General features: G+C 37.2%; 1 protein-coding gene across 1 annotated transcript in view; it reads left to right on the top strand.

Annotated features, from left to right (window-relative positions):
- STARD9 (StAR related lipid transfer domain containing 9) overlaps positions 1–23,849 on the top strand; it is a 123,038-nt gene that overhangs the window by 20,148 nt on the left and 79,041 nt on the right. Inside the window, exons 8-10 of the mRNA XM_075152051.1 lie at positions 2,729–2,798; positions 4,458–4,517; positions 5,696–5,812. Coding sequence (XP_075008152.1) covers positions 2,729–2,798; positions 4,458–4,517; positions 5,696–5,812 — 247 coding nt within the window. The remainder of the gene's footprint in view (positions 1–2,728; positions 2,799–4,457; positions 4,518–5,695; positions 5,813–23,849) is intronic.

Below are 23,849 nucleotides of genomic sequence, written 5' to 3'. Positions count from 1 at the left end.
AGTGAAGACTTCTAAGAACATAGCAGGTAAAAATTTTAAGGGATCTGCTTTCTCTGAGTGCATCTGAGCTTGTATTCTCTGGTGTTGACGAAATTGCGCTTGCACCATCCCCGTAAGTTAAAAAACTCATCAGTTGAGCACTGCCTTGATAAATTGAGCTCAGTGTTGTCCAAGCCACAACTGAAGCCTGGGTATAGGAACTGAGAACAAGGTCTTCTGTCCCATTTAATTGCAATAATCTGTTTGCTGACCCCAGCTGGTGTCCAGGAAGAAACTCTGATTCAGTTGTGGAGTGTACAAGTAAAATTGGGATAGAGACTGGAAGAGCTGACAAGGAAGGTAGGATCGTGTACCTTTGGAGCAGAGAGATCAGCCTAAAACCAGCTACAGTGCAGTAGGAGAAGGGAGCCGAGACCTGCAGAGCAGCTGAAGACACTAAAATTGAATGTGGGACCGTGGACAAGATGCCAGAGAGAAGAGATGGCAGGTACCTGTAAGGGATGATGTATGTGCATAGGGGGAGGAGGAGAGGAACTCCGTGAACTGTAACCGGGGTGATAAGACTGAAGGGTTAACAGTAGGATGGAAAAATAGGGAATGCTCATGGGATTAGGAAGCAGGATAGGGCCAAGATCATACTGGGGCAATGGAGAAAAGAATATGCGTAACTGAAGCAAGCTCCCTTCCAAAGGATCCCCCCAGTTTTGTCCGTCTTGTGCTGTTCTGAAATTCTTGTGAAATTCTCTGTCAAAATGTCCCATTTCCTCTTAGAGCTGGTCTGCTGTAGAGGATAACGGTCAGCTTTGTCCATTAGCTCACCTGGCAGAGGTCTGTATGTGGATATGCAAGTCCCCAAACTTGTGTTGGAAAATACTTGCTTTTCAAAACATCTAAGAAATTGCAGATGTGTACAGATTAAATGCATCAGCTGCAAATTTCTTCCTTAGCTACTCACAGCCTCTATCCTTAGGCACTTGTCCTTCTTCATTTGTTCTTTAGGGAGCCTTATGGGGCCTCTGTTCCGTCCTCAGCTCTACATAATGCACCATTTGGTATCCAGCTATACGTAATGCAAATTCTCTCTCCTGTGAGTGTTCCTCTTTCTCCTGGGGTCTGATTCAGAGCTGGTGGCTAATGTTGAACTGCTGAAGGCTCGCAGCTTAACTAAAACCTCTGGGAGCTGTGCTTGTATTTTCTATGTGAAGTGCCAGGTAAAAGTATGTATTACGGAAAGTAATAAGTTCAGTCTGTCTCAAGGCAGGTGCTCAAAATTAGTAAAGTGAGGCACAGAGACTTTGCATTATTTTCTATTTGCAAAACAGGGACAGCCTATGCTCAGAAATGTGTTTAAAACTTCTTTATGTTTGTAAAGCTCAAATGCTACAGTGATTGTCTCTGTGGAAGTCCTAAGTGTCCTAAGGCATTGTTTTGAATGTTGTTTTGGTCCAGAAATCGTGGGGTAAAAACTGAGAACCAGAGAGGAGAGACCCCAGAGGCAGGCCACGTTGTGCTGCGTGCTGCCTGGAAGTTAGAGCTGTCAGTGGGAGGAGATTGTAATCGGTGGGGGAGTAAATACTTCTGTACACGTGTAAGGAAATCTGTTAAAATCTGGGGCCGTGAAAGAACGGTGGTCAACTGGGTTTGAATTTTCTAACTCTTGTTTTATCTTACTTAGTTTTTAACTGACCTGATGATACCGATCCAGCTGATTACCGGGGGAGATATATACAGCTAATCTCAAATGACAATGTCTGGGCCTTCAGCTTGATTTTAAACAAAGTGTGACAAAATTGTACTAAGGGCAAAATTGATTTTTATTTCTAAACCAATTTCTTCCAGCTTTACAAAGGCATTAGCCTCTCAGTACGAAAGTGTTTGGTTATTTTCTGCTGTCAGATAAGTAGGCCACTGACCTTGTCTTCCTCATTTCTATCTTGCTATGTATAAAAAAAATCCATTATAATTATTGAGAGGGATATGAATCAATTCACCTATAAATAAGAGCATCCTTAACTTCAAGTAGCTATCATGCTGTCAGCCCAGAAATAATGTGTTGGTTGTTTTTTTTGTTTTGTGGTTTTTTTTTTTTTGCTTTGGCCACATGCTTTTTTCATTCTTTTCTAATATGACTCATCTTTGGAAGTGGAAGTTGGCTGTGGTAGCCAGTCATAGCTGTGTTCAATGGGAGTTTTATACAGACAGTATGTATAAGCGTGTGGTTCTTTGCACTTGTGGAACAATCCTGTCCATTTACATTTCAGGACCGTTTTGTTTTGCTAAAGAGTACTTTTTTGAGGACTACAACAAACACTTTGGATGATGTGGTAAAAATCAGACAGTACAACTTGACAACACCTGTGGCTCACAGGTCTATCACATGGATCCGTACTCCAGAAAGCACAGCCAGTCTACCCGTGCTCCGCTCTACTTCCTTGTAAACATAATTTAAAACAACAATTCTTGATTTGAAATAAAATCCTAACAAAGTATTTAGGTCAAGCACTTTGAAACTGTTTAATGACCGCAGTCCTGTTTTGTTCTTTTACTATTGAGATACCTGGCTGCAGATCCGCAAATGCTACTTCCTGTCACGGAGTGGCTTATGAGTATCTGGTTTTTAGCTCTTTCTGGTTTGCAATTTGTTAAATTTCTGGGGTTTACGAACTTGACATGCATCTTTCTGTGTCTTCATATTTTAAATGGATTTTTGAATATGTTCTGTTTCCAGAGAGAGTGCAGAAGGAGGAAGAGTGATTGTAGAAGTTGACGACAAAGTGGCAAAAGTCAGAAATATAAAGGTATGCTTTTCGTCGTCTTCCCTTTCTCATATAAGGATCCTGATGCTTTTCTATGTTTGCTTGGCTATTCTACCATTCTAATAGAAATATTAAGGGAGAAGTTTAAACTGGCACAGCTTGAGAATAATTGCAGCAAAAGTGTGTGTGGCGGGGGTTGTTTTGGTTTGGGGTTGTGGGTGTTTTGGGTTTTTTTAGACAGGGGATATAACATGTAGCTGCATTTTCTGTATTTTGTATTTGTCGAAGCTGCTGCAATCTGGCTGCGTGCCACCATTCAAAGCTGTTAGTAAATTGTCCAGGATTTTGTGCTTATCTTACTGTTACTAACATCTGGATAATTTCTTTCCCTGTGTCTTTCCTCCTCTCATAGTTGCACTCTGAGTGCAACTGACTGGCGTGAAATGGAGCTAAACGTGTTCGGCTACATTTCAGGCCTTGGTAAAAGACCAAGAGCTATAAGAATAAACTGAGTATAGCTGTCATCCTCCGTGAGAGCTCTGGGGCCGGCGTGCCTGGGAATCAACCCTTTGGTTTAGACTCTTGTACTACTTAAAGCTGCCACGGTCCTTCACTAAATTAATAGAATGGGAGCAAATCAATTTTATGTTGTCAAACGTGTTTCTGCTTGAAAGGCAACTAAATGAACTGTGGGATAACTGGGATTACTGTGGGGGTCCTAAAAGATGGGTGCATTTTGTATTTCTTGTCTCTTTTTTTTCTTTATATGTGCAAGCAATCCAGTTATTCTGTATTGTTGGTTCAAGAGAAAGAATTTATTAAGTTTTGAAGAGAAACAGTGGCAAAAATTGAATTAAAAGATTTGAACTACTTATCTTATTTCCATTATACTTATTTTTGTATTGACTACGAGCGTTCTTTTCTAAAGGAAGAAGAGGGAGAAATACCGGTGGTGTGAGAGGTCTCATGGGTGCAAAATGTTGCTTATTTTCCATGTATTTCCTTTTCAAAGGCTGTATTTGCGGAGTCTGAGACTCGCTACTTTCTGAAATAGTTTTCCCCGATTCCTTATACGTGTGATAAAGCTCTGGAGGAGACGCTTATTCTCCGGGTGCGAGGCTCTCCGTTCCCGGTGGCTGTCCTCGGGAGGGCCTCGGTCCCCGCCACAGGGCCGTGAGGACCCGGGCCTCAGGGGCTGCCCCGCTCGAGGGCCTCTCTCCTCAGGTGGAGGCCTCAGCCCTGCAGCTGCCTAATGGTGTCCAGCTGAGCCTCGTTAGACCTAGGTTTTTTTTTTTTTTATTTTATTTGTTTAAAGAGGAGCTGTGGGCTGCCTTGGGAGACTGGGGAAACCACAGCAGCGGGGCGGACTGCTCGTAGCAGGCCGAGAGGGGTTATTTGGAGATGGAAGAGCCGGCTGGTGGATGTTTTCTCTCTTGAGGTTTTGTAATTGGTGAGTTTTGTGAAGGGAGTGAGTTTGCTTTATGCATGAGCTAAATTTAGACAGCCTTTCATGAATCCAAGTTTGTGTATAAATTAATATTCATACACTAAGGTTCCCATTGTTGTATCTGGGGCAGGTGTGCTTTGTAGTTCAAAACAAAACCCTTCTCCCTAGAAGGGTAATCACCACTGTGATCGGGGGCTGCTTTTCCTGAGGTGGAGGGGTATTTTTTTATTTTTTATTTTCACATGTTGCAATAGGAAGGCAGTGCTCCAGGCTATCTTCTGCCTATTGCCGCAGAAGATCTAAGAAAGCAAAAGGTAATTGCATAAATATCTCTGAATCGCGACATTATTGAAGACGATCAGTAGGCTCATTAAGATGTTAATTCTGCCTAAAGGAAACTTTGGCTTCAATGTGATGACTTTTAGAATCATGTGGGGTTTAAAATACAGGAAACTTCTTTTCTTCAAAGATAACTTAAAAATTATTTCTGTTCTCTTTTGCTTTGCTCTTTCTTGGATTAAAAAAAAAACCCACCACAAACCTGTCAGGTGGGCCTGTAAATTAATTTTCCCTGTAAACCTCACAACTAGTGGCAGAGTTCAGCACTTACAGTGCCCTTTATCCAGTAACCTGGCAGACACTACTGTCACCCCTAGCTTTTAGGGCCATTAGTGAAGCAGTTTGTTTAGGTGCTAAACTATAACAAACCTTTTTTTCTGCTTATGTTATTGAAAATGTCAAGCTTAACAATAAAGTTACCAGCTAGGTTACATGTGGATGGTGTTAATTTTGTGTAATGTTTTGACTCATTACTCTCCTTTTGATGAGTAGATCAACAACATGTAGTTCCTTGTTCATAAGCTTATCTGTTTTATTACAACTTAGTTGGGCAAAATTATTCAGAAAGACTTTTACAATTCCCTTAATATTTCAGTCACCATTTCTGACTATTATGCTAGGAAGGCTTCACTGCCGTTATTACCAACCCGTAAAGGTTAGGTTTGTCATGTGCAGTCCCAGTGACAGAAGCATTAGCTTCCAAACATCACAAAGCAAAGGGGAAATAGAGGAAGAGACCTGCATTTTCAACTATGCAGTGAGAAAATTCATTTTGTTTTCTCACTTTGGGCATCATTTCTGTGATGTAGTTCTCAGTGAAACCAAAAAATGACAGAAAAATATAAGAAGGGCTATAGAGCTTTCCCACTAATACAGATGTTGTGAAGGTTCACTAAATTATGTTTACTGTATATAACCTGGAGGACCTTAGGTGTAGTAAATGAACCTTTCAGCACAAATTCTTCAGCAGGTCTGTCATGGACATCACCTCACTCTGAGCATCAAAGAAAATTGAATAAAGAGAAGAAACTATTTGCCATTCCTTTTCCACAATACAGATCCTAGATAAAATTCCTGTTAGTTTTTAAATACTTACTTTTTGGTCAACTTCAAAGTAAATTGGTCTTTCTGTCTTTTTTCTTTCTGTTGTCAGGTTGACAGTAGGCTTGATGGCACTTGGGACTCGAGAGAAAAGACTGTGGCCTTCAGCTTTGATTACTGCTACTGGTCAGTTGATCCCAAAGATCCAAAGTATGCATCTCAGGAAATGGTAAGTGATGCTGTTCTTCGTATCTGTGTTCCTATCCTGTTTTGTCCTTTATGTTCACATCTACAGGAAGAGATTGAGACATAGGATAGATGAAATTTCATTTTCTTTTCTGCCCCCATCTTTTTCTTATTTGTTTCTAATACCACAGTACTTGGTCCTTTTCTCTTAAGTAGGAGCAGTAGGACTGCAGTACCCTTGTTCGTCAACTGATGCACACTTTCATTACATCTGTCGGCTTTTGTAGGGGTCATTAATTGTGATGATCTGAGGACTTTAGCTTAGCAGTGAGAATTTTGGAGGGGGGAGGGGAATCAGGTTCTAGAGGGAGAAAGCTCTGGGGTGAAAGGAAAAGTGTTGAGGTGATGCTGCTGAAAGGATTAACAGTGAAGTAATCACATCTTTAACAGTAGTAAATTTTACTTATAGTGTATTGTTCTGAGCACTTTCTCATGCTAAAGTATCAGAAACCTCTTATACCTAATAGAGACTCCTCCTAGTTTGAAGATCCAAGGTTTGATTGATTAAGCAAGTAAGTTGAAGGATTCAGTATTAAAATAGGGTACAACTGCAAATTTTTGTTAATAAAGAAGGAATTATTAAATCTACTACAAATAAATAGCGTGCGTGGCAAAGCTATCCAAAGATTTCTCTATGCTTGCATACAGTCACATATGTCGGCATTAAAATAAGTTTTTACTGCTCTTTTGTCTTCAGAATTGTATCTTATTTCATTTCCGTTTGTTGTCAGTACAATTGTTCCTGAAATTGCAACCTGTATAATTGCGTTGTTTTTCATGGAAAGTATCACTTAAGACTGAGATAGTCCTGTGAAATATGTATTTCTGGTGGTGATGAGCACAGGATCGTTTTACTTCTGGGAGTCAATATTTGTAAAACTATCAAATTTGACAATTACCAGAAAAATAGATCAAATTTTTGATTGTACTACATTTCCTGCTTGTTGCAGTGTGGAAGACGTTTTGGGAACTCGGGAAATGTGTATTAAAAAAGAAAGTTGTCTTTCTGAAGTACTCGGCACTAGATAAACTTCCATTTTAGGGATTACAAATAACAAATCTTTAAATGTTGAACTGTTGGGTTTTGGGTTTTTTCCCCCCCTTTATATTATCTAATTTGCTTATTTGAATTTTATGTTCTTCATGAGTTTTTCCCATAATACACTTAGAAGCGTGCTTCTTAGAACTGTTGACAATATGCTTGGCTTTCTAGCTGAAATGGTTTAGCAGATGAAATGTTGATAAATATAGTCTGCCAAGTCAGCTTTATCTCTACTCGGTATGAAAAATTATCAGATGGAAATGGAAAATACAAATGGAAAATACCAATATTGGCTACAAAGTGTAATTTTTTGTTCTTGTCTTTATTAAATACAAGTGCAATTGAAAAAGAATGTAAAATGCAGTATAAACAGTGCAGCTTCCTTGCTGGGGCTGAGTAGGTATTTCAGACGCTGTGGCGAGTCATGTGTTATCGTACAACACAGTTTTATCCAATAAAAACACAGAAGGGGAAACACTGCCCATAGAAAATTAAGTAATGGGCCATAGTTTCCTTACTCGTGCCTGATGCTGGTTGAAAGGACGTCCAGTGCTGCTTCATCTAACCATTGGGTTCTTGAGCCTCTGACCGACCTCTTTCATGAGTTAGGAAAAGTTTAAAGATGGACTGGTGCTTTGAAAAGCCTGGCATCTTGAGTGAATTTCTTGGGCTTTTTACCTGTCTTGGTGATTGTAGAACCAGGAAAGCATACTTTAAATGTCCTTGAGAAGAGGGCTGCTGGAATACTGCAATCTTACCATGCTTTCGTGCATTTGTCTGCCCCCTTACACTGTATGAATGAAGTTTATTGTACTAATTCCATGTTTTGAATCATTACTTCAATGCTGAGCTTGAAGTTTCTAAGCTTCCTTACAGCAACAATGCGATCGGCAGCCAAAGGAGGTTTGGTAACACTGTCATCCAGTAAAAGCTTTCTTTCATGAGCTGACCTTGGATTACTTTTTCCTTGAAGATGTCCTGCCAACTGTTATCATACATGACTGGTGTATTGGTTGAGAATGAAAAGTAGATTAACGTATCTGCCTTCAGGTTCATTTTAGTAGAATGCTGTCTTTTAGTAAATTGTCCTTTTTTTTTGTCCTCTGGAGGGACACATAAAAATGAAGTCCTAACAGTTTCTTCTGTTGTTAAGGATTCTGTGACAGTAAAACAATAGTGAGAGGGCTGCAAATCGTAGTGTTTGGGTAAAAATATGATTTTAAAGATACAAATCTGCTTCTCTGAATAATTCCTACAGTTCCTTCTGGATGTTAACATTGCTCGCTTCAGGTTCTGGTCCCTTGCATTCCAGAGATGACTACCCACAATGCATTTTATCCCCTATATATTTTGATACTTCACAGGTACTTGTGACAGGCTTAAGTCACACATGTGTAAGTACTTTCAAATGATCGGATGAAAAGTTCAGATTTATTGTTCTGTTTATAAAAATTGTGCTTTCTCTGCCATCTGCATTCTACTTCTATTTGCCAAAATGGGAATACATGTTGCCCACCTTGTTTGTTTGTTGGTTTTGGTTTTTTTTTTTAATACATTTATGTTAATATTTCTTCTATTGCCTTTTTTTAATTAAAAAATGTATGTTAAGGTATTTTTTCACTTTAATTTGAGGAGAGCAGACCTTGCAATACAGTACACTGAAGAGAAACTGAACCAAATTAGTAAAATCTGCAGTGTCCATGTGATAGATGATATGGTTTTACTCTTTTTTTTTTTTTTTTTTTTTTCCCTTCAGTGGCACTGAAACTGGAAGTGCTTTTCCCTTCAAAAAGCTGGCACAAACAGAGTCAAAAATATAAATTATTTTTAAGAAGTGTTATTGTGTACATATTTTTTAGGGCTGAATTTAAAAAATAATTCTCTCATCACGATATATACAAGCTTTCTTCGTTGGCATTACATAAATAATGTAAGCCGTCTCATATCTCTGAAAAGAGGAAAGTTTGTTAAATTAAAAACAAAACTGATTTTTGACTACTGAAAGAAGAACCTATCCCTGTCGATGTCTGGGAAGTAGGCTTCTTATTAGAGATAACTTGTTGGATACTGGTTGGTTTCAGAAGATGGTTTCAGGTACAAGTAGATAGTCTTCGACCATTATTCAAGATTATTCTCTCATTTAAAACATTTGAGGAACTGAATATGAGGCAGAGTTCTGTTTTCTTTATTTCTCTCCTAACCGTGGTGAAATATGAAGCTATACAGTGTTTCTAATGATGATCCAGTAATTTACAAGCTTAATTTAGAAGTCTAATAGTAGTGGTCTAAATTCTTAGTCTTCCTTTAGAAGTTATATAAATTCTTTAGAAAATGTAAGATTTTTTAAATAGTTCAGCTGTGCAAATATTATGTTCATTTTCCAAATAAGCTGAATGCCACATTTTATAATGTGACCTCTGGTTTTTAGGTGGCCAGTTTGAGGTCCTTGGGCCTGTTGGTTTTGTTTTCTCACTGGGCAGTTGAATACTTCGCGTTGATATTAAGCTGAGGTTTTCATCTGTTTTCACAGATGTACAATTATTTCCAAAGGGGAGTCTACCTTCTCTTTTTAAAGACATTTTTTTTTTCTAAGTGGATTTGTTGGTGCATAAACAGAATAGAGGAAAAAAGAAATACCCTGAGAGAAGAGTCACCAGCTAAATCAACCAGAGCTACCAGCCACTAAAGGAAAGAGGAAAGGAAACAGATGTGCTAAATCCTTCTAAGAGATTGAACTAGGGCTACATGGCAGAGAGAAGGAAACCGAGTATCAGAAAATTGTGGGGGACCAGAGAAAGAACAGGTAAATATTAATTCAGGACAGGAACAGAACATTCGATGGGCAAAATATGAAATGAGAAACAAATGAAATCCTAAAAGACTATAGGCTTTTAAGAGAAAAAGGTCATGCATGGTTTTTCTGATTTTAACTCTGCAATTTGTTACATGCATTTTCCGTGGTTATAAACCAGGGAATGTTTTTCCAAACCATCGCTTCAAGATATAGTTATACTCTTAAAAGAAAAAAAAAAAAAAAAGAAAAACAAACAAACAAAAAAAAAAACCAAAAAAACCAAACCACCCAAAAGGGAAAACCAAAACCAACCAAAAACCAAACAAACAAAAAAACCCACAAGAAACTGTAATGCTTCTGGTGATGTTCCTTTTCCTGCCATTTTTGAGACAAACTGTTCATTTTTCACTGCGCTGTATTGCTGCAGAACTAATTTAGCCTCACAGAGGGAGAATGCTGAATGTCTGCACCTGGGCTTTACCACTTGCATACAATGAAGTAGTTTCACCATGTCTCTCTGCATTCTTGTATTAAGGCTTTCTTGGGAGATGAGTTTGGTACTATACAAAATCTTCTTTAGTAAAGGGAAACATTTTGTGTAAAAGTGATTATTGCTTCCTTCTCCCCCCGCCCCTTTCCTCCACAGATGTCTTCAGGAAGCTGTGTGTAGTTCAGGATTGTTTTCCAAAGACGATGTTGGAAATCCATCACTCTTTGGCCATTGTGTAACTATGGGATTATCCTGTAATAGAGATTCATGGCATATTTCCATTTTGCAGTAAAAATAATGTGTGATAATGTTATTGTAATGATATTTAGGGTTATAATCTTTATAGGCAGATTCAGGCTTGCTGGTTCATTCTGCTGTTTGAATATGATAGTTAATATGTAGGTGCTTTGAGAACTTTATAGTTGTCCCACAAACAAACATCTAAATTGAAACTTATTTAAATTTAAATTTTTGTCTGGTGTAGAACAGTCTGTTTCAATCTTTTGAGTTTCCTTTGTAAAACCTGAAATAGCTCTTAATGAATCTTTCCTCGAGTCTGTTTTAGCTCCACCAAGCTAAGGAAAATTCTTAAAGCAGTTGCAGAACTTAAGTAAATGCCCATTTAAATCCTACTGGAAAAAAAAAATTCAGCTTGATCTAATGCCAGCGCAGTTAAACAAAATCTTAAGAGCGTTCTGCACAAGAGTATTCTTAAGACTACAGGAACACATGCGAGCATTAAGTATTCTTCTAGCTGGTTGTTGTAGCTTCAGTCCTCAGCTTCCCTCCAGCCATCCTACCCATCCGGTCATTGTGCGTGCACAGTAACCGCGGTGGGCAGACTGACCCACAGGATGTACAAGCAGGTATTTACACACAGTGGTTGCCATAGATAGCTGATGTGTAGCAATCTGTTCCTTTTGATAAGAGGAATACATCCCATGACTAATAGGCTTTGAATGGTAGAGATAGTGAAATCCAGAAAAGTGCTTAAGAACCCAACTTGCACTGATTACAGTGGGATCCAAATCTCGGACTGGGTTTTCTTGAAGCACTTTTTGTAGGTCTCAAGCTTAGTTTTTGTACCTCAGTGCAACAGTTAAGTGGAGATGATAATGTTTATCAGGGAAATAATAATTTAGACTTTAGAATTTTTACCTCAGACTTTCAAAAGAATGAAATAAATTATATTCATATTGATCAAGGAATTTCACACTTCTGGGCTTGACTTGATAAGCATTTTATTTTGGTTTGGCATAATGTATTAGGTTTATGCAGGTATGAATATTCCTTCAGTGTCTTTCTGAATATTATCACTTTCATTAATGCTGTGACCCTCATTGGACCTTCTAAGACGCAATCATAAAACCACTTGGCCAAAAAGGCCATGACCAAACAAAAAGATAACTGTTTATGAGGTAAATCTAAGAAATATGAGACTGCATAGAGGTTCAAGATTTTGTATGGATTTCCCTGTATGTGGAGGTTGCACTGTGATGTGTCACCTGTGAAAAGTATGATTTTAATGAATCGGGATGGTTTTACAGTGAGAAAGCAGTAATGGTATGAAAACAAGTCTTATTTTAAATGTCAGTAACTGCTCCTAATTTCTTGACCTTCTCACCTCCCCAGCCCCCCATTCTTCAGCACTGGCTTACTAATGTAAGTGAAAGAATAATTGATTCTTTTTTTGGTGCACTTCCAGTGTGCATTTGAACCATTGAGGGTTTTACAAGACTGTTCAAAAGCAAGACAGTGTGTTAAATTAAAGGTTGTTTGTTTATTTCTAAACTTTATGTAACAAGTGACAAAGGTTCTCTTTGCCTGTCTGTCTGTCCATTGCAAATGCGTGCTAGGAAGAACTCCTTTCCATTCAAACACGTTATCTAATTGTTTCTATCTTTGTTTATAAAAATATTCGTTGGGAGGATTGGGTTTTATTCTGTACTCTGAAGGCAGAAATGGGGGTTACTGATGGCTCATGTGAATGAACGCACATGACTCCTGTAAACAGATTTTTCCATTTCTTATTTGTTTTAAAAGTACCATAATGGCTTTTCATCACATTTGACTTCCCAGCATAGTTGGGTTTTATACTACTTCCAGCTAAGAAAAGTAGTTGGGGAAAGGGACAGACGGGCAGCTGATTTTCTTACCTCTCTGTCAGAACTGTAAAGCTGTAACTGAAAAGCAAATAGAAGAAGAAACAGATATGTTTGTTTTAATATGCAAGATCTTCAATATGGCACTAGGTTTTTTGTTTTGTTTTTGGAGGGGTTTGTTTGTTTGTTTGTTTTACATGTTAATTGAAAAAATTTAGAAAAGTTACACAACGGTATTGTTTGGAAGTGAAACATTGCAACATACTTTTCAACCCTTCCTCAGACTAAGTCACTGTACTTGCTCCTTTTTTTTTTTTTTTAATGCAAACATAGTCACACTTCTGAAGAACTTTAACTGAGAGAGCGTTCCTTCCTAAGCTGAGTTTGTGACACTTCCATGCCTCCATACATTTCCTGTGAGATTCAAGTTTTTAATTGTCTTCTGAATTCTCAAGATAAATTCAAAATCTGTTATCTGGCATATGCGCTTAATTCTAAAAATTTTAATGTAATAAAGCTCTAATTTAAATATCTTGAAAAATCCTTCAATTTGTTCTCTCTTTCTCTCTCTTCCCCCCGTCCCAAGCCTTGTGTTGGTGTAAAAGGAGGGAGAAAAAGGAGGCAGCAGTGGCTGTGGGTGTAAATGGCATTTTCACATGAAATATTTGAAAAGCAGTAAGCATTCCATGCACAGCATTTTTTTCTCCAACCCAGAGTGAGACAGAAGTGAAAAGGAGAGCGTGCTATAAGAAAAAGGCTTTTTGTGCAATAATTGGATCAGTATATAATGGATTATGATGGAGGGAGGGAAACTACCATGAGTGCATGCTATATATCTTTGCCAGCAATACAGCTGCTGTGTTCTGTTCATGATCGAATAAGGTCATTCTTTCTGGCTATACCAAGAGTTCTTTGCAGAAAACTTTTCTGGGAATTATAGTGAATAATTGCAAACTTCAAAGCAGGCTTTATTGGAAGACAAAAAAGAATCAAGTTGATTTTCAATTTACCATGCATAACATTAAAAACATTGTAATTTGAGGAGGCAAAAATTAGTTTTAAATAACTGAGGCATTGAGTTAATTGATAGAAATAATTATATAGTCATATACATTCATATGCGACTATAATTTAATACAGATGCATTTCAAATATGAAGCCTAAACAGGAAAGGAAAGGATTAAGCTGAATACTGTTAACAAGTTGAGGGAAATCAATAAACTGTTTCACAAACAATTAAATGAGATGTTTTCCGACTGTTCAATCTGCTAATGTTCATACACACTCATTCTGTTTCCCTGATAGGCACTGATCGTTGCTTACTAGATAAACAGAGCACGTTCTTTACAATAGGCAGGCAGTATAATTCGCTAAATAATATTGGGAGGATCTGTAAGCACAGTCAGCAACTTAGAAGAAAAAGAGAATAACAAGTTCTTTGTGTTGCCAGTTATTGTGCATGTTGCAGTGAACCTGCACATTCACAATCTGCATTACTTCTATAAACCTTGTGATTTTTTGCGTGCCTTACAAGTAAAAACAAAAACTTGGTACTTGTGACCTGCAAACTTTCTGAAGTAACTTGACAGCATATGGTTATTTGGAAGGATGATTATTTTTTAAATTACCTTCTAGTGATGGAGATGTATTTAAAAAAGAAAATCTGTTATGTAGGTAAGCTGTATGCAGATGTTGGTTGTTCTTTCTTACTTGCAGATGAACATTCACAGTTTAAATTCCTCTGTGTAATCACACCACAGTCTTTCCTCCATGCTCATGAAGTAGTGATATTTTTTTTCTTCTTTTAATCTAAAATGAGGACCATTCCCTACGCTTTCTGCTTTGCAAACAAGTTCCCTTGTTCATCTGCAAGTATTTCCACAGCATGGCTGGGCACAGAATGGGAAGTCATATTCATGGTGCTTCCAAGGTAGCAGATTGTTCCAAGATTAGTTTTTAACCTGGAGTGGTTTTTCTTCCATCTTAGCCATGTTGTGTGAATAGCTTCAGTTAGACTGGTCTTCTGGGAACTGAAACTACTGAAAAGTTAGTCTGAACTTCAACTAAGTCTCCAAGATCGTATCGGTCTGCGAGTTCTGTAGTCACTGGATGGAAGGATGCTGATAGACTTTTGGTAGGAGACTGGGCCAGTTTTGGGGATTTTATTTTATGGGTTTGGGATTTTTTTTTGTTTTAGCAGGCAGCTGGCTTATGAAAGAATTTGTTGGGCAGGACTGTGCTAGCATTGAATAGTGAGATATGTTTATTGCAGCAGCTGTGATCAAGCTCAACACGGCCGTTTTGTTTATTTCTGAAAATGTGCCATGTTTCTGACATGTTACAGCCATGAGATTGGATTTTGCATGCGTAAGTAGCTAAAGTCTGAAAAACCTAAATAATATGCATGTGTCCTGTATGACTGCTTATTAAAGTGTTTGGTATGAATCCCAATTGCTCCTTTATATTATAGCAAAAAACAGCCCTTGTCTTTTTTTATAGATTTGTGCTTGCTTTATTTATTTATCTTCACTAGTAGCTAACTTTTATATTTTTCTGTTAACTGAGATGATATACCTCAGAGAGATGTGTGTGTGGCCTTGAACACAAACTGAATGAATCATCCTTTTGGCTGGATCTGAGCACCTGCATGTTGACTCCCAATTCTGTTTTGTTTTTAATCAACAAAAAGTCTGCCCTTGAGAGCTCATATGTAAAAAGCAAAATTAACATCTCTGTTCAGTTGTGGCTTTTCTGCTAAAGTAGATTCTGTTGGCAGTGCTCCTAAATTACATAAGAAAGAGTGAAGATTAATAAAATTAATTCAGTCTAGAAACATTTACTGTAGCCTCAGCACACCAAAATTAAAATTCTGAATGTCAGTTTAGGGTTCCTTACCCCCAGATGTACATGCTGTTATAGATAGGTTCTCACTCTTTATAACTTCAGTGTTATAGTGTCAGGACATTCTCAGCTGAAGCAGGGGAGATGACGTTCTGTATCTTAGATTGGCAAATGTATTTTGAAGTCTTACCAGACTATATCACTGTCATGTGAAATAGTTGATTAGTAAGTTTTGGAATGGACCATTTGAATCAATCCTTGCTGGATAGGTTATATTCCTGGGATGCTGAATGGCAATGAATGTTTTCCTCTTTTTTGTTTGGTTTTTTTTTGTGCCTGTAAGAATTGACTTGCTTTCAAATTACATCTATTAACTTTAAGATAGGTCTCAACTTTTGCTCTACTGTTGTTGCAAGTGTTTTCCATTCTGAATTTTCAGACATCCCTCTCCTCCACACACATACATCTTTAAGAGTGTATACCTGGATTGTATCATCGATACTGTGTGCCTTTACAGTATTTTTGGCAGATTTTCTTACGATAAAAAGAGGCAGTCTCTAAAGAGTAGGTGCGTCATCCCATGTGACAGACTTACGTATAAAACATCAGGTCTGAAAAATGAATCTAAGGAACTGTGAGGATCCAGCCCAGCATTAATTAATTTGGCTTACCTCATTTTCTTTATATTTATACATTTTTTTTATTTTATTATTATTTCATAGACAGAGGTGAGTAGCTTGACATCAGTGGGTAAGGAAAGCCTTCCCTAGTTAGCATTGGAGAAGCAGAGATAGAAAATTGCGGGGGATTATTTACTCAATTTAAAGTAGGCATACTTTCAGGGAAGTTATATTTGTACTTCATGTGTGGTTTTGAAAAAGAACTGTCCACGTCTTAAGGATTTTGTTTCATTTGGAATATGACTAAAAAGAAAAGGAGCTCAAATTACTGGTGCAAGACTGCTTTATGCCTTTTGTTTTGGTAGCTTGAGTTTTCCAAGACCGTAAATGTTTTGCAAGTTTTGCCCAGATCTGTTAATTTTAGTAAAAGATCTTTCAAGGTATGTTTAAATTGGGCTTCAGCAAAGCATCCGGGAAAGAACCAATTGCTTTGAAGGAGAACAGAACAGAAGGAGACATGTCTTATCTTGTGTTAGGTTTTGCTGAGTGTGTTCTGTTATGATAGCAGAAAATGGATTTGAGTAACTGCGTGTAGACTTAGGAATAGATAAACTTTTTTTTGGCTAGAACAACAATGTTGAAAGCTTCATGGGTAATACTTTTTGTTATCCTCATTGTGGAAGAATAAGGTTTCCTGATGGACTTTAAAAGCCAAAAATCTCTCAGGGCAATGATTCCCAGTCTTTTGAAGCAAGCCCTATCGGAGCGGTCTATGACCTTCACAGTAAAGACCACAATAATCATTTTGCCACATGACCAATAAATGTAACCTGAGTGCTTGGAAGTATGATCAAAAGAGCTTCCTTATGTAGTGCCCTGAAAGCACATATCCCTTTGGGGCAGGAGAGGTGCCTCTACAAATTCCATCTGCAGAACAGAAAAGTGCTTCTTTAGCTGTTGGTGTTGTGACCCACAGGCTTGGGCTTGCCTCACTTGGGCTTTGGACTTCTGCACTCCCTCTCACACACTATCTGTAGGACCTTCTTGTACATGGGCAATGTTATTGCTGATGGTGATGGTGGGTAACTCAGGTTATCCTGCATCATGCATGTCATGCATGAAGTCATCATGCTGCCCTAATAAGTGACACCGCTCTAAGGCCATTTTCTTTGCCAGTCAAACTTATTTTGATGCTTTTAGTTGCATCCTGTTTCTTAATGACTGAAGGTAGCGGCCAGAGTAGTTCACGAATGACTGATTTTCTTTTTTTCTTGCTGCATTTTGTAACCTGTTTCCTAATAGAACCAAGTTCTGCTTTGAAATGTTTGAGTTTCTGAATTTATTGACCTTTTCATTAACTAAACAAAATGTGGAACCTACTTGCTTTTATCTTTTTTTTTCTTTTTTCTTTTTTGTGATTTTTCCTTTTGATTTTGATTAGAACCAAGAGAATTTCTCATAGGTTCTTCGAAATAGGAAAAAAGGGTAGAATCATGTTACAGATCTAGAGATAGAATTGATATGAATTTATCATTGAAGCAGTGAGTTTTTCTCATATTCCAGCACTTACTTTTAAATTTCAATCAAGTGAAAGGGCTAGTGGAGCTAGTTAGCATTTTAAAGCCAAAAATCATCTCACTTCTGTAATGATTGGGAAATGTTCTAGTCCGCAATCCGAGGCTGTTACTTTTTCCGTTAAATTTTTTGACAGCTAATATCGTTATATCTTTTAGTTATTTTTAATGTGACTTATAACTCTAAACCAAGAAATTGACACTGAATTTTCAGCTCGTGTTCAGAAAATGAGCAACCTTCTTGATTCCTATATATGGAGAATGAGATAATTCAAAACTTGGGCTTAAGTAGCTTTTGATATTTTTAACTTAAACTGGAATTCAGCAGAAACTCAAAAGAACTGTCAATGCCTTAAAGATACATTTAGTCTGAAAACACAAAGATTAAAGAGAATTGTAGGAATTTGCTTCCAGCTCTTCACATTGTCCTCCTTTACATCATTTCTGTGTGTTTGACTCTGGTACAGCACAATGCTTTTATTGTCTCACATCCTACTGCATGTCATTTGCATAAATTTATTGCTTGTTACAGTATATGGAATGTAATCTTTTTCTATTCCATTTATTATGAATGTAAGTAGCTCTCTACAACTGAATGTCATTGGCATGTTCGGTTGAAAGAGAGAGCAAAAGAGATTAGAACGTTGTCTTTTGCTCCTTATTTTATTAACCTGGAGTTGATGCTTTTTTTCTCGTAACAAACTGAGGCTGTATCTGTACAAGTAAATAAAATGGCCTCATTTAATGCCAGGGAATATTCCCTGAGCACTGCAGCTTGGTCATCTAAACTGCTTAATTGTTAGAGTCGTTCCTGGTACTGTTTGGGCTGGGATAGCTGGTATTCTCACAACAGCTTCTAGGCACAGTCCAGGAACTGGCAGGGACCACGACCATTCCCGACTGGCAGTTTGCATGTGGCCACTCTGCTTTGGAGGCTGAGAGTGCTTGGTAGTATGAACATAGGCTGGTCTGTGCCATATGGGCTGGGCACATTTAAATTGCTGGTGTTGCAAGTGTCTAGAAGTTATCACTTGGAGAAGAGAGAAAGTTTTTCACACATATGCCTCCGGCTCTGTCTTCCCAGCTTTGTGGGACAAAAAAAAAATCACATTTTGTGTTGGCATTATAACTGACTGCATCTTTGTGGGGTAGAAGATAGCCTGCAGTGTGTAACCAGCAGTGGACCTAAAGCTGTGATGAGAACTGACTGAAGAGCTTTGTTCCCAGCAGAGAGATTGGGGTGGAGAGTTAACTATGGGGGCTGAAATTTATTGCACGCAGTTTAGCACCTTTGTTTTAATGGCTATGCTTCATACTAAGCATCAAGAACTTTTCTTTTTAATATGCTGTCCACAAGATGTCTAGCAGCATGCACACTGTAATGTTGTTCTGGGGCTGATACATTTGGGGAAGAATCTGGAGCCGCTGTTACCGCCTAGACTCTGTATAAATCCTTTTCCCATGTCTGTAAGCCAGCCTTTGAGACAGCTGGATTTACCATTAGGTCTGGTTCTGTACAGCACGCCTTCTGCATTGTGGAGTTTTGTACATTTATTCACTGATTCAGGTACCTGGCACGTGGTGGATCCTGCATCACATCCCAGAACATGAGGACACATGAGAACATGATGAGAACATCCTCAAGAGAACATGAGGATATGTTCTTTAGCATATCTATACAATGTAAGAGATCTCTGAAAATTTCTAAAGTGTTTTCTACCTTCCTTCTGTATTGTTCCATCCTTCTGATGATTGTTTTGGCTACTGTTACAGATACAGAAGTATTTCTTAGACTCTGTCTTTTTTGCCTCAAGAAAATGGGAATAGGAGGCAGGAAGAGAGATAAGACAAAGATAGGACATAAATTAACACATTTGAGGTAGTGTATGTCTGCTATTTAAAATAAAAATGTTTAAGAAACATTACTAAGAACTAAAAGACTAGGCAGGGCACAAAGACAATTTGTCACTTGAAGGAAAGAGAATATTCTTTAGCTCCTTTTTTATTCTTCTAAGACCTAGCTATAAGAAAATGTTACATAAACTCAGTCCGCAAGGTAAGTCCTTGCAACCATTTCCATCACAGGCACAGCTTGCAAGTAATCTATGTAACCTTTTCTGAGAACACAGAAAGTGCTGAAATAGCTCTGCATAGAAATGACTTCTCCCCCCATTTTTCCTTCCAGAAGGAATGACATGAGTTGCAAGTTGCTTCTAATATAAAAAAGTATTGTTATTATCTACCAAAATGTTTTTACACTTCATAAATTTATTAGCAGCATAAACACTGAGACCTTTACTTGCAAAGCATCAACAAAATTTACTTTCGATCTGCAATGCAGTTAGCAACTCTTTAATGTTATTAATGAGACAGCATGAGATATACACTTTTATTTTGAGAAATAATCCACATAGGAGCTGGAGGATGTTTTCAATAGAATTGGCTGAAATATTTTCATGTAAAGTGTTTTCTTGTTGAGTTTAAAATGCTATAAACTTGGTTAAAACTTGTGGCATACAAAAAGTTATCTATGCTACACTTCCTAAACAACAATCCAATAACTATGCAGTTCATGTATATTGCTTTTTTCCAATAAAAATTAATATAGTTTCTTTGTGGGCTTTTAAATGGGAAGACCTGTATTATTGATTTGCTAGAATTGTACATGCAATATACTCAAAATGGAGATGGCAGTTAGTGGTAAGGAAGCATCTTGAAATAATGAATTTATTAATGTCCTTTAAAATAATGACATGAAATAATGTAATTTAAAAATATTTTGCCATAATCTTAACTATTTTTTTCTGTTGTTACATACCTTAGGAAAAAAGCATGCTTAACAGAAGATAATTTCTAAATATTATTTGAAGAGAAATTATTTGATAATGGAAATTTCTGGAGGAAACAATGATATACATAGAATAATATTAAAAAAAAAGTGTGTTTTAAAAATCCTTTTCACGTCAGGCTTTGACTTTTTAAATATGATTGAGTGACTAATAAAAAATGAAGTGTTACAAGTGAAATGCTCTAATTTGTACAGAGCACTGTGCTACTTTGACCTGTTTGTGCAGCTTTGATCAAAGCTGGCAACCATGTTTTAAAACAAAGAATTTGCAGATGCTGGGGCCTTTTTTTCTTTGAGGAGAGCAGACTATACGGATGTTGAATGTAAGAAACACCCTATGTTTCTGCTGTAAGTCATTACACTGGAAAGAGAGAAGCCTGAGCTGAATTCCCCTGGAGATAGATGGTTGTCTTAAAAAACATGGTTGTCTGAGAATCACCCAGCGACTTTGGCATGTGGTCATTATATAGGGTACTCTTTTGAAAGAGAAACAATATTCTCTAATAACTGAATTTCTAGTTAGGTCAATGATGCAACTGTTCTCTATCTAAAAGAAAAAATAGTGGAAGTAGAAGTATAGATGATTAGGTTGCCACATCCTCAGATTGTGTGTGAACCTGTCTTTTTCTGAAGCAGTTTATCATAGTAAGACAGCTGTATTAAAAAAGAGTTAAGGGACGTGTATTTAAAGTGTATTAATTTAACATATGCTCAATACAATAAACTTATTTTGGGACAGAACTGACAATGTAAGCTGCAAAATATAAGTGACAAAATTTATACCTCATCATAAAGCGCTGGAAAGTTTATGTAGAAGGCTGGATAGTTACTTAAACTTGCACATAAATGTCTTGCATTTCAATCCTTTCTAAATTACATATTTTGAACCTCCAGTTCTCTGCCCATTGCTTGCCCATTTCTTGCCCATTTTAATGTGCTGTATAGCACAAAATTTTAATTTGTAAAAAAAAATAAAATTTAATGCATCTTCAACTCGGAAATACTTCAAATGCTGATGAAATTTCTTCCTGCTGTCTCATTTTAAAAGGATAAAAAAGCCCTTAATGTATTTTATTAGTTATGAGTGAAATTATGCTGTTTTTCTTAGACAATCAAATGTGTTCCTCTGAATATTTTTAGGGCTTTTTTTTTTTTTCTTTTTTCCCCAGAAAGCATCATGTCTGAGAGGGAAACTCCAGTATTATCTTCACAGGAAATGTCTTGTCATAATATTACAACGTTTTTTTGACAGTCTGCCACAGCGTCTTTGTTCATCTTGGTAATACCAAAGATTTGGTTTATTACTGGGCTTGTAATGACGCAGAAATATGTGACCTTAATTGGGACATAGGAATTCCCTGGTTCTGATGCCTGTTTGTTCTCTAATCTTCAGCAGATGTACACATTTTTCTTTTTGAAAATGTATGATGTTATCTTTTGCTTTATGGAAGTATTGGGATGGTTGATTTCTTAGATATTTTACAACTACTTTTTAGATATTTTACAGGTGCTGCAAACCAGCTTGCTTTTTCCTTTACGTCTACTTTAGCAAAGTGTAGTATGAAGCACTGAGGTATTTTCATGCTACGGCCTTGCCCGATTTTGAGGTTGATGTGGTATGAAGTGAGTAGGAAAGAGAAGGACGGTATAAAGAAGTAGTTGTATCCAGCCTAAGTAACTTCTATCACTAGGGGAGCAAAAGTAGAAGAGACTGATAGTCCCTGCAGCCTTTTTAATGTAACATTTCTAATTAGGTGAGCTGTGACTGTTCATTGCACCTTTGGCTGCTAATATGCTGTCCCCCAGTACTTGTAAGCTGGAAATGAACAGAGGCCGCTAATCTGGCAAAAGAGCAGAATTAACAATTTGCTCAACCACTAGTCCTGGCAAGCTTTGTTGTTAATATATTGTTGAGAATAAGATGCCAAGAGCTCTCTCTCTCTGAACTCATGTGTGACCTTAAATTACCTCCTGTTGTTTGGATTCTCCTGGAAACTGCTCAAACCATATAAGTTTAGAAAGGACTTTTTTCCCTGAGGATCTTGTACAGCTCCAAACCATTTAAAAAAAAAAAAAGTTGAGACATACTATAGACAGCATTCTCTTTTATGCAATAAAAAACCCCTATGAAACTTCAGTGCTGCAAGAATCTTTAAAGACCTGAACCGAAGTCAAGAAACTTGCTTGGGGATTTGACTGCTGGTTCTCAATCTTCTCAATAAACATTGAAGTGATATCTGAATTCATACAAGCATGTAGATTTTTTTCCTTCACATCCTTTTTATGGGAGTCAGTTGCACACTTAGTACTCTGAGCAGTCAGGTAGGTGTTTCAAAACATGGGCATAAAAATAGTCCTATTGCTGTAAAGGGCTTTACTGAGTGGAAACATCACTATTGTATGTGTCTGCCTGTGAGAATAGTGATAGCACATCCCTCCCTTGTGAACTGTCCTTAGTGAAGGTGGTTGGCCCTTCTTTTAAGCATGGGTTGAAATTTGCATGTATGCAAGTAGGGTTGATGAGGTATCTGTTTCTCAACCTGTTCTTTTGGCAATAAGCCCTGCACATATTCTGAAAGCTGGCCAAACTTTCCTATCAGAAGGCATGTATTTTTATGTCCTTATTTTAAGGAAACAAGCAACAGAAAAAAAATACCTCTAATGATTAAAGCAGATTTAGTCCTAAGTCTATTGCCTAAAACTAGCAGGAATAAATTAATCTACTTTTTTTTGTTTTTTGCTTCCTGTGAAAGACAAAAGTAGAAGTGACTGCTGTGTATTGCTAATAAGTGTCTTCTAAAACTTCTCATCCCTCCAGTTATGAAGCCATAATTTCTTTTAAATGTAGAGACTTCTGTCTTAAAGTGGCAACACTTCTGGTTCGTATAGTAACATCATAAAAAAAGTTGTTTATAGATGACCTGAATTGCTTTATTAACAAAAAATACTGCTACAGCTTGCTTAATATCCCAAATAATAAACAAAATATATGTCTATATTGTATTGTAGAATCAGGTTAAAAGTTACTTCTTCCTTTAATACATCTGTAACAACTTGAGTCAAAGGATTTGTTTTTCACTGGCTGAAACACTGACAACCAGATGAGACATGAGACAACCAGAATAAGAGAACATGGTAAGCCACTCCTTGCTTTGCTTAACTGCTGCTGATAGCTGCATGCAAAATATAGATTCTTTAATCCCAAGCTTGGCAGGTAGGACTGCATTTACTTGTACACTTAAAGGGAAACAAATTATTGCAATAAATCTGAAGCTCCTTTTTGCATATGCTGCTAATAATAAAATTGAGTATAAAGTGGAAAATTTTATAGTAGTTGCTTTTTATTTGATTTTTAATGTTCTGAGCTTGGACAGTGAAAAATCAGTTTAAAAATGAAATTGTGTTCAAGTAACTTTCATTGCTGCATTTTTGTGCCTTTTAAAGTCTTTTAAAGCCTAAAGGGAATATTTTTTAATGCGTCAGTTTTCAGTGGAACTCTTAAAATCAGTACTTCTGGGCTTTCAGTTTTTCAAGAAGATTTGGCTTTTAATTATCTTATAGTATTTATGTAGATGAAACTCAAGACACACTGTATTGAAACAGTTACTGTATATCTTTCCAACAGCTGTCATAATTGTAATTGTCAAAAACTGAAATTTGAGGTGCAGTTGAGACCAAGCACTGGTGAACTCCATGAGCGCTTGCAAGG

This window comes from Calonectris borealis, chromosome 5, assembly GCF_964195595.1.
Source record: "Calonectris borealis chromosome 5, bCalBor7.hap1.2, whole genome shotgun sequence".
In the NCBI taxonomy this organism is placed as follows: Eukaryota; Metazoa; Chordata; class Aves; order Procellariiformes; family Procellariidae; genus Calonectris; species Calonectris borealis.
The sequence above is the reverse complement of the archived record's forward strand: the minus strand, read 5'-3'. Positions and strand labels throughout refer to the sequence as shown.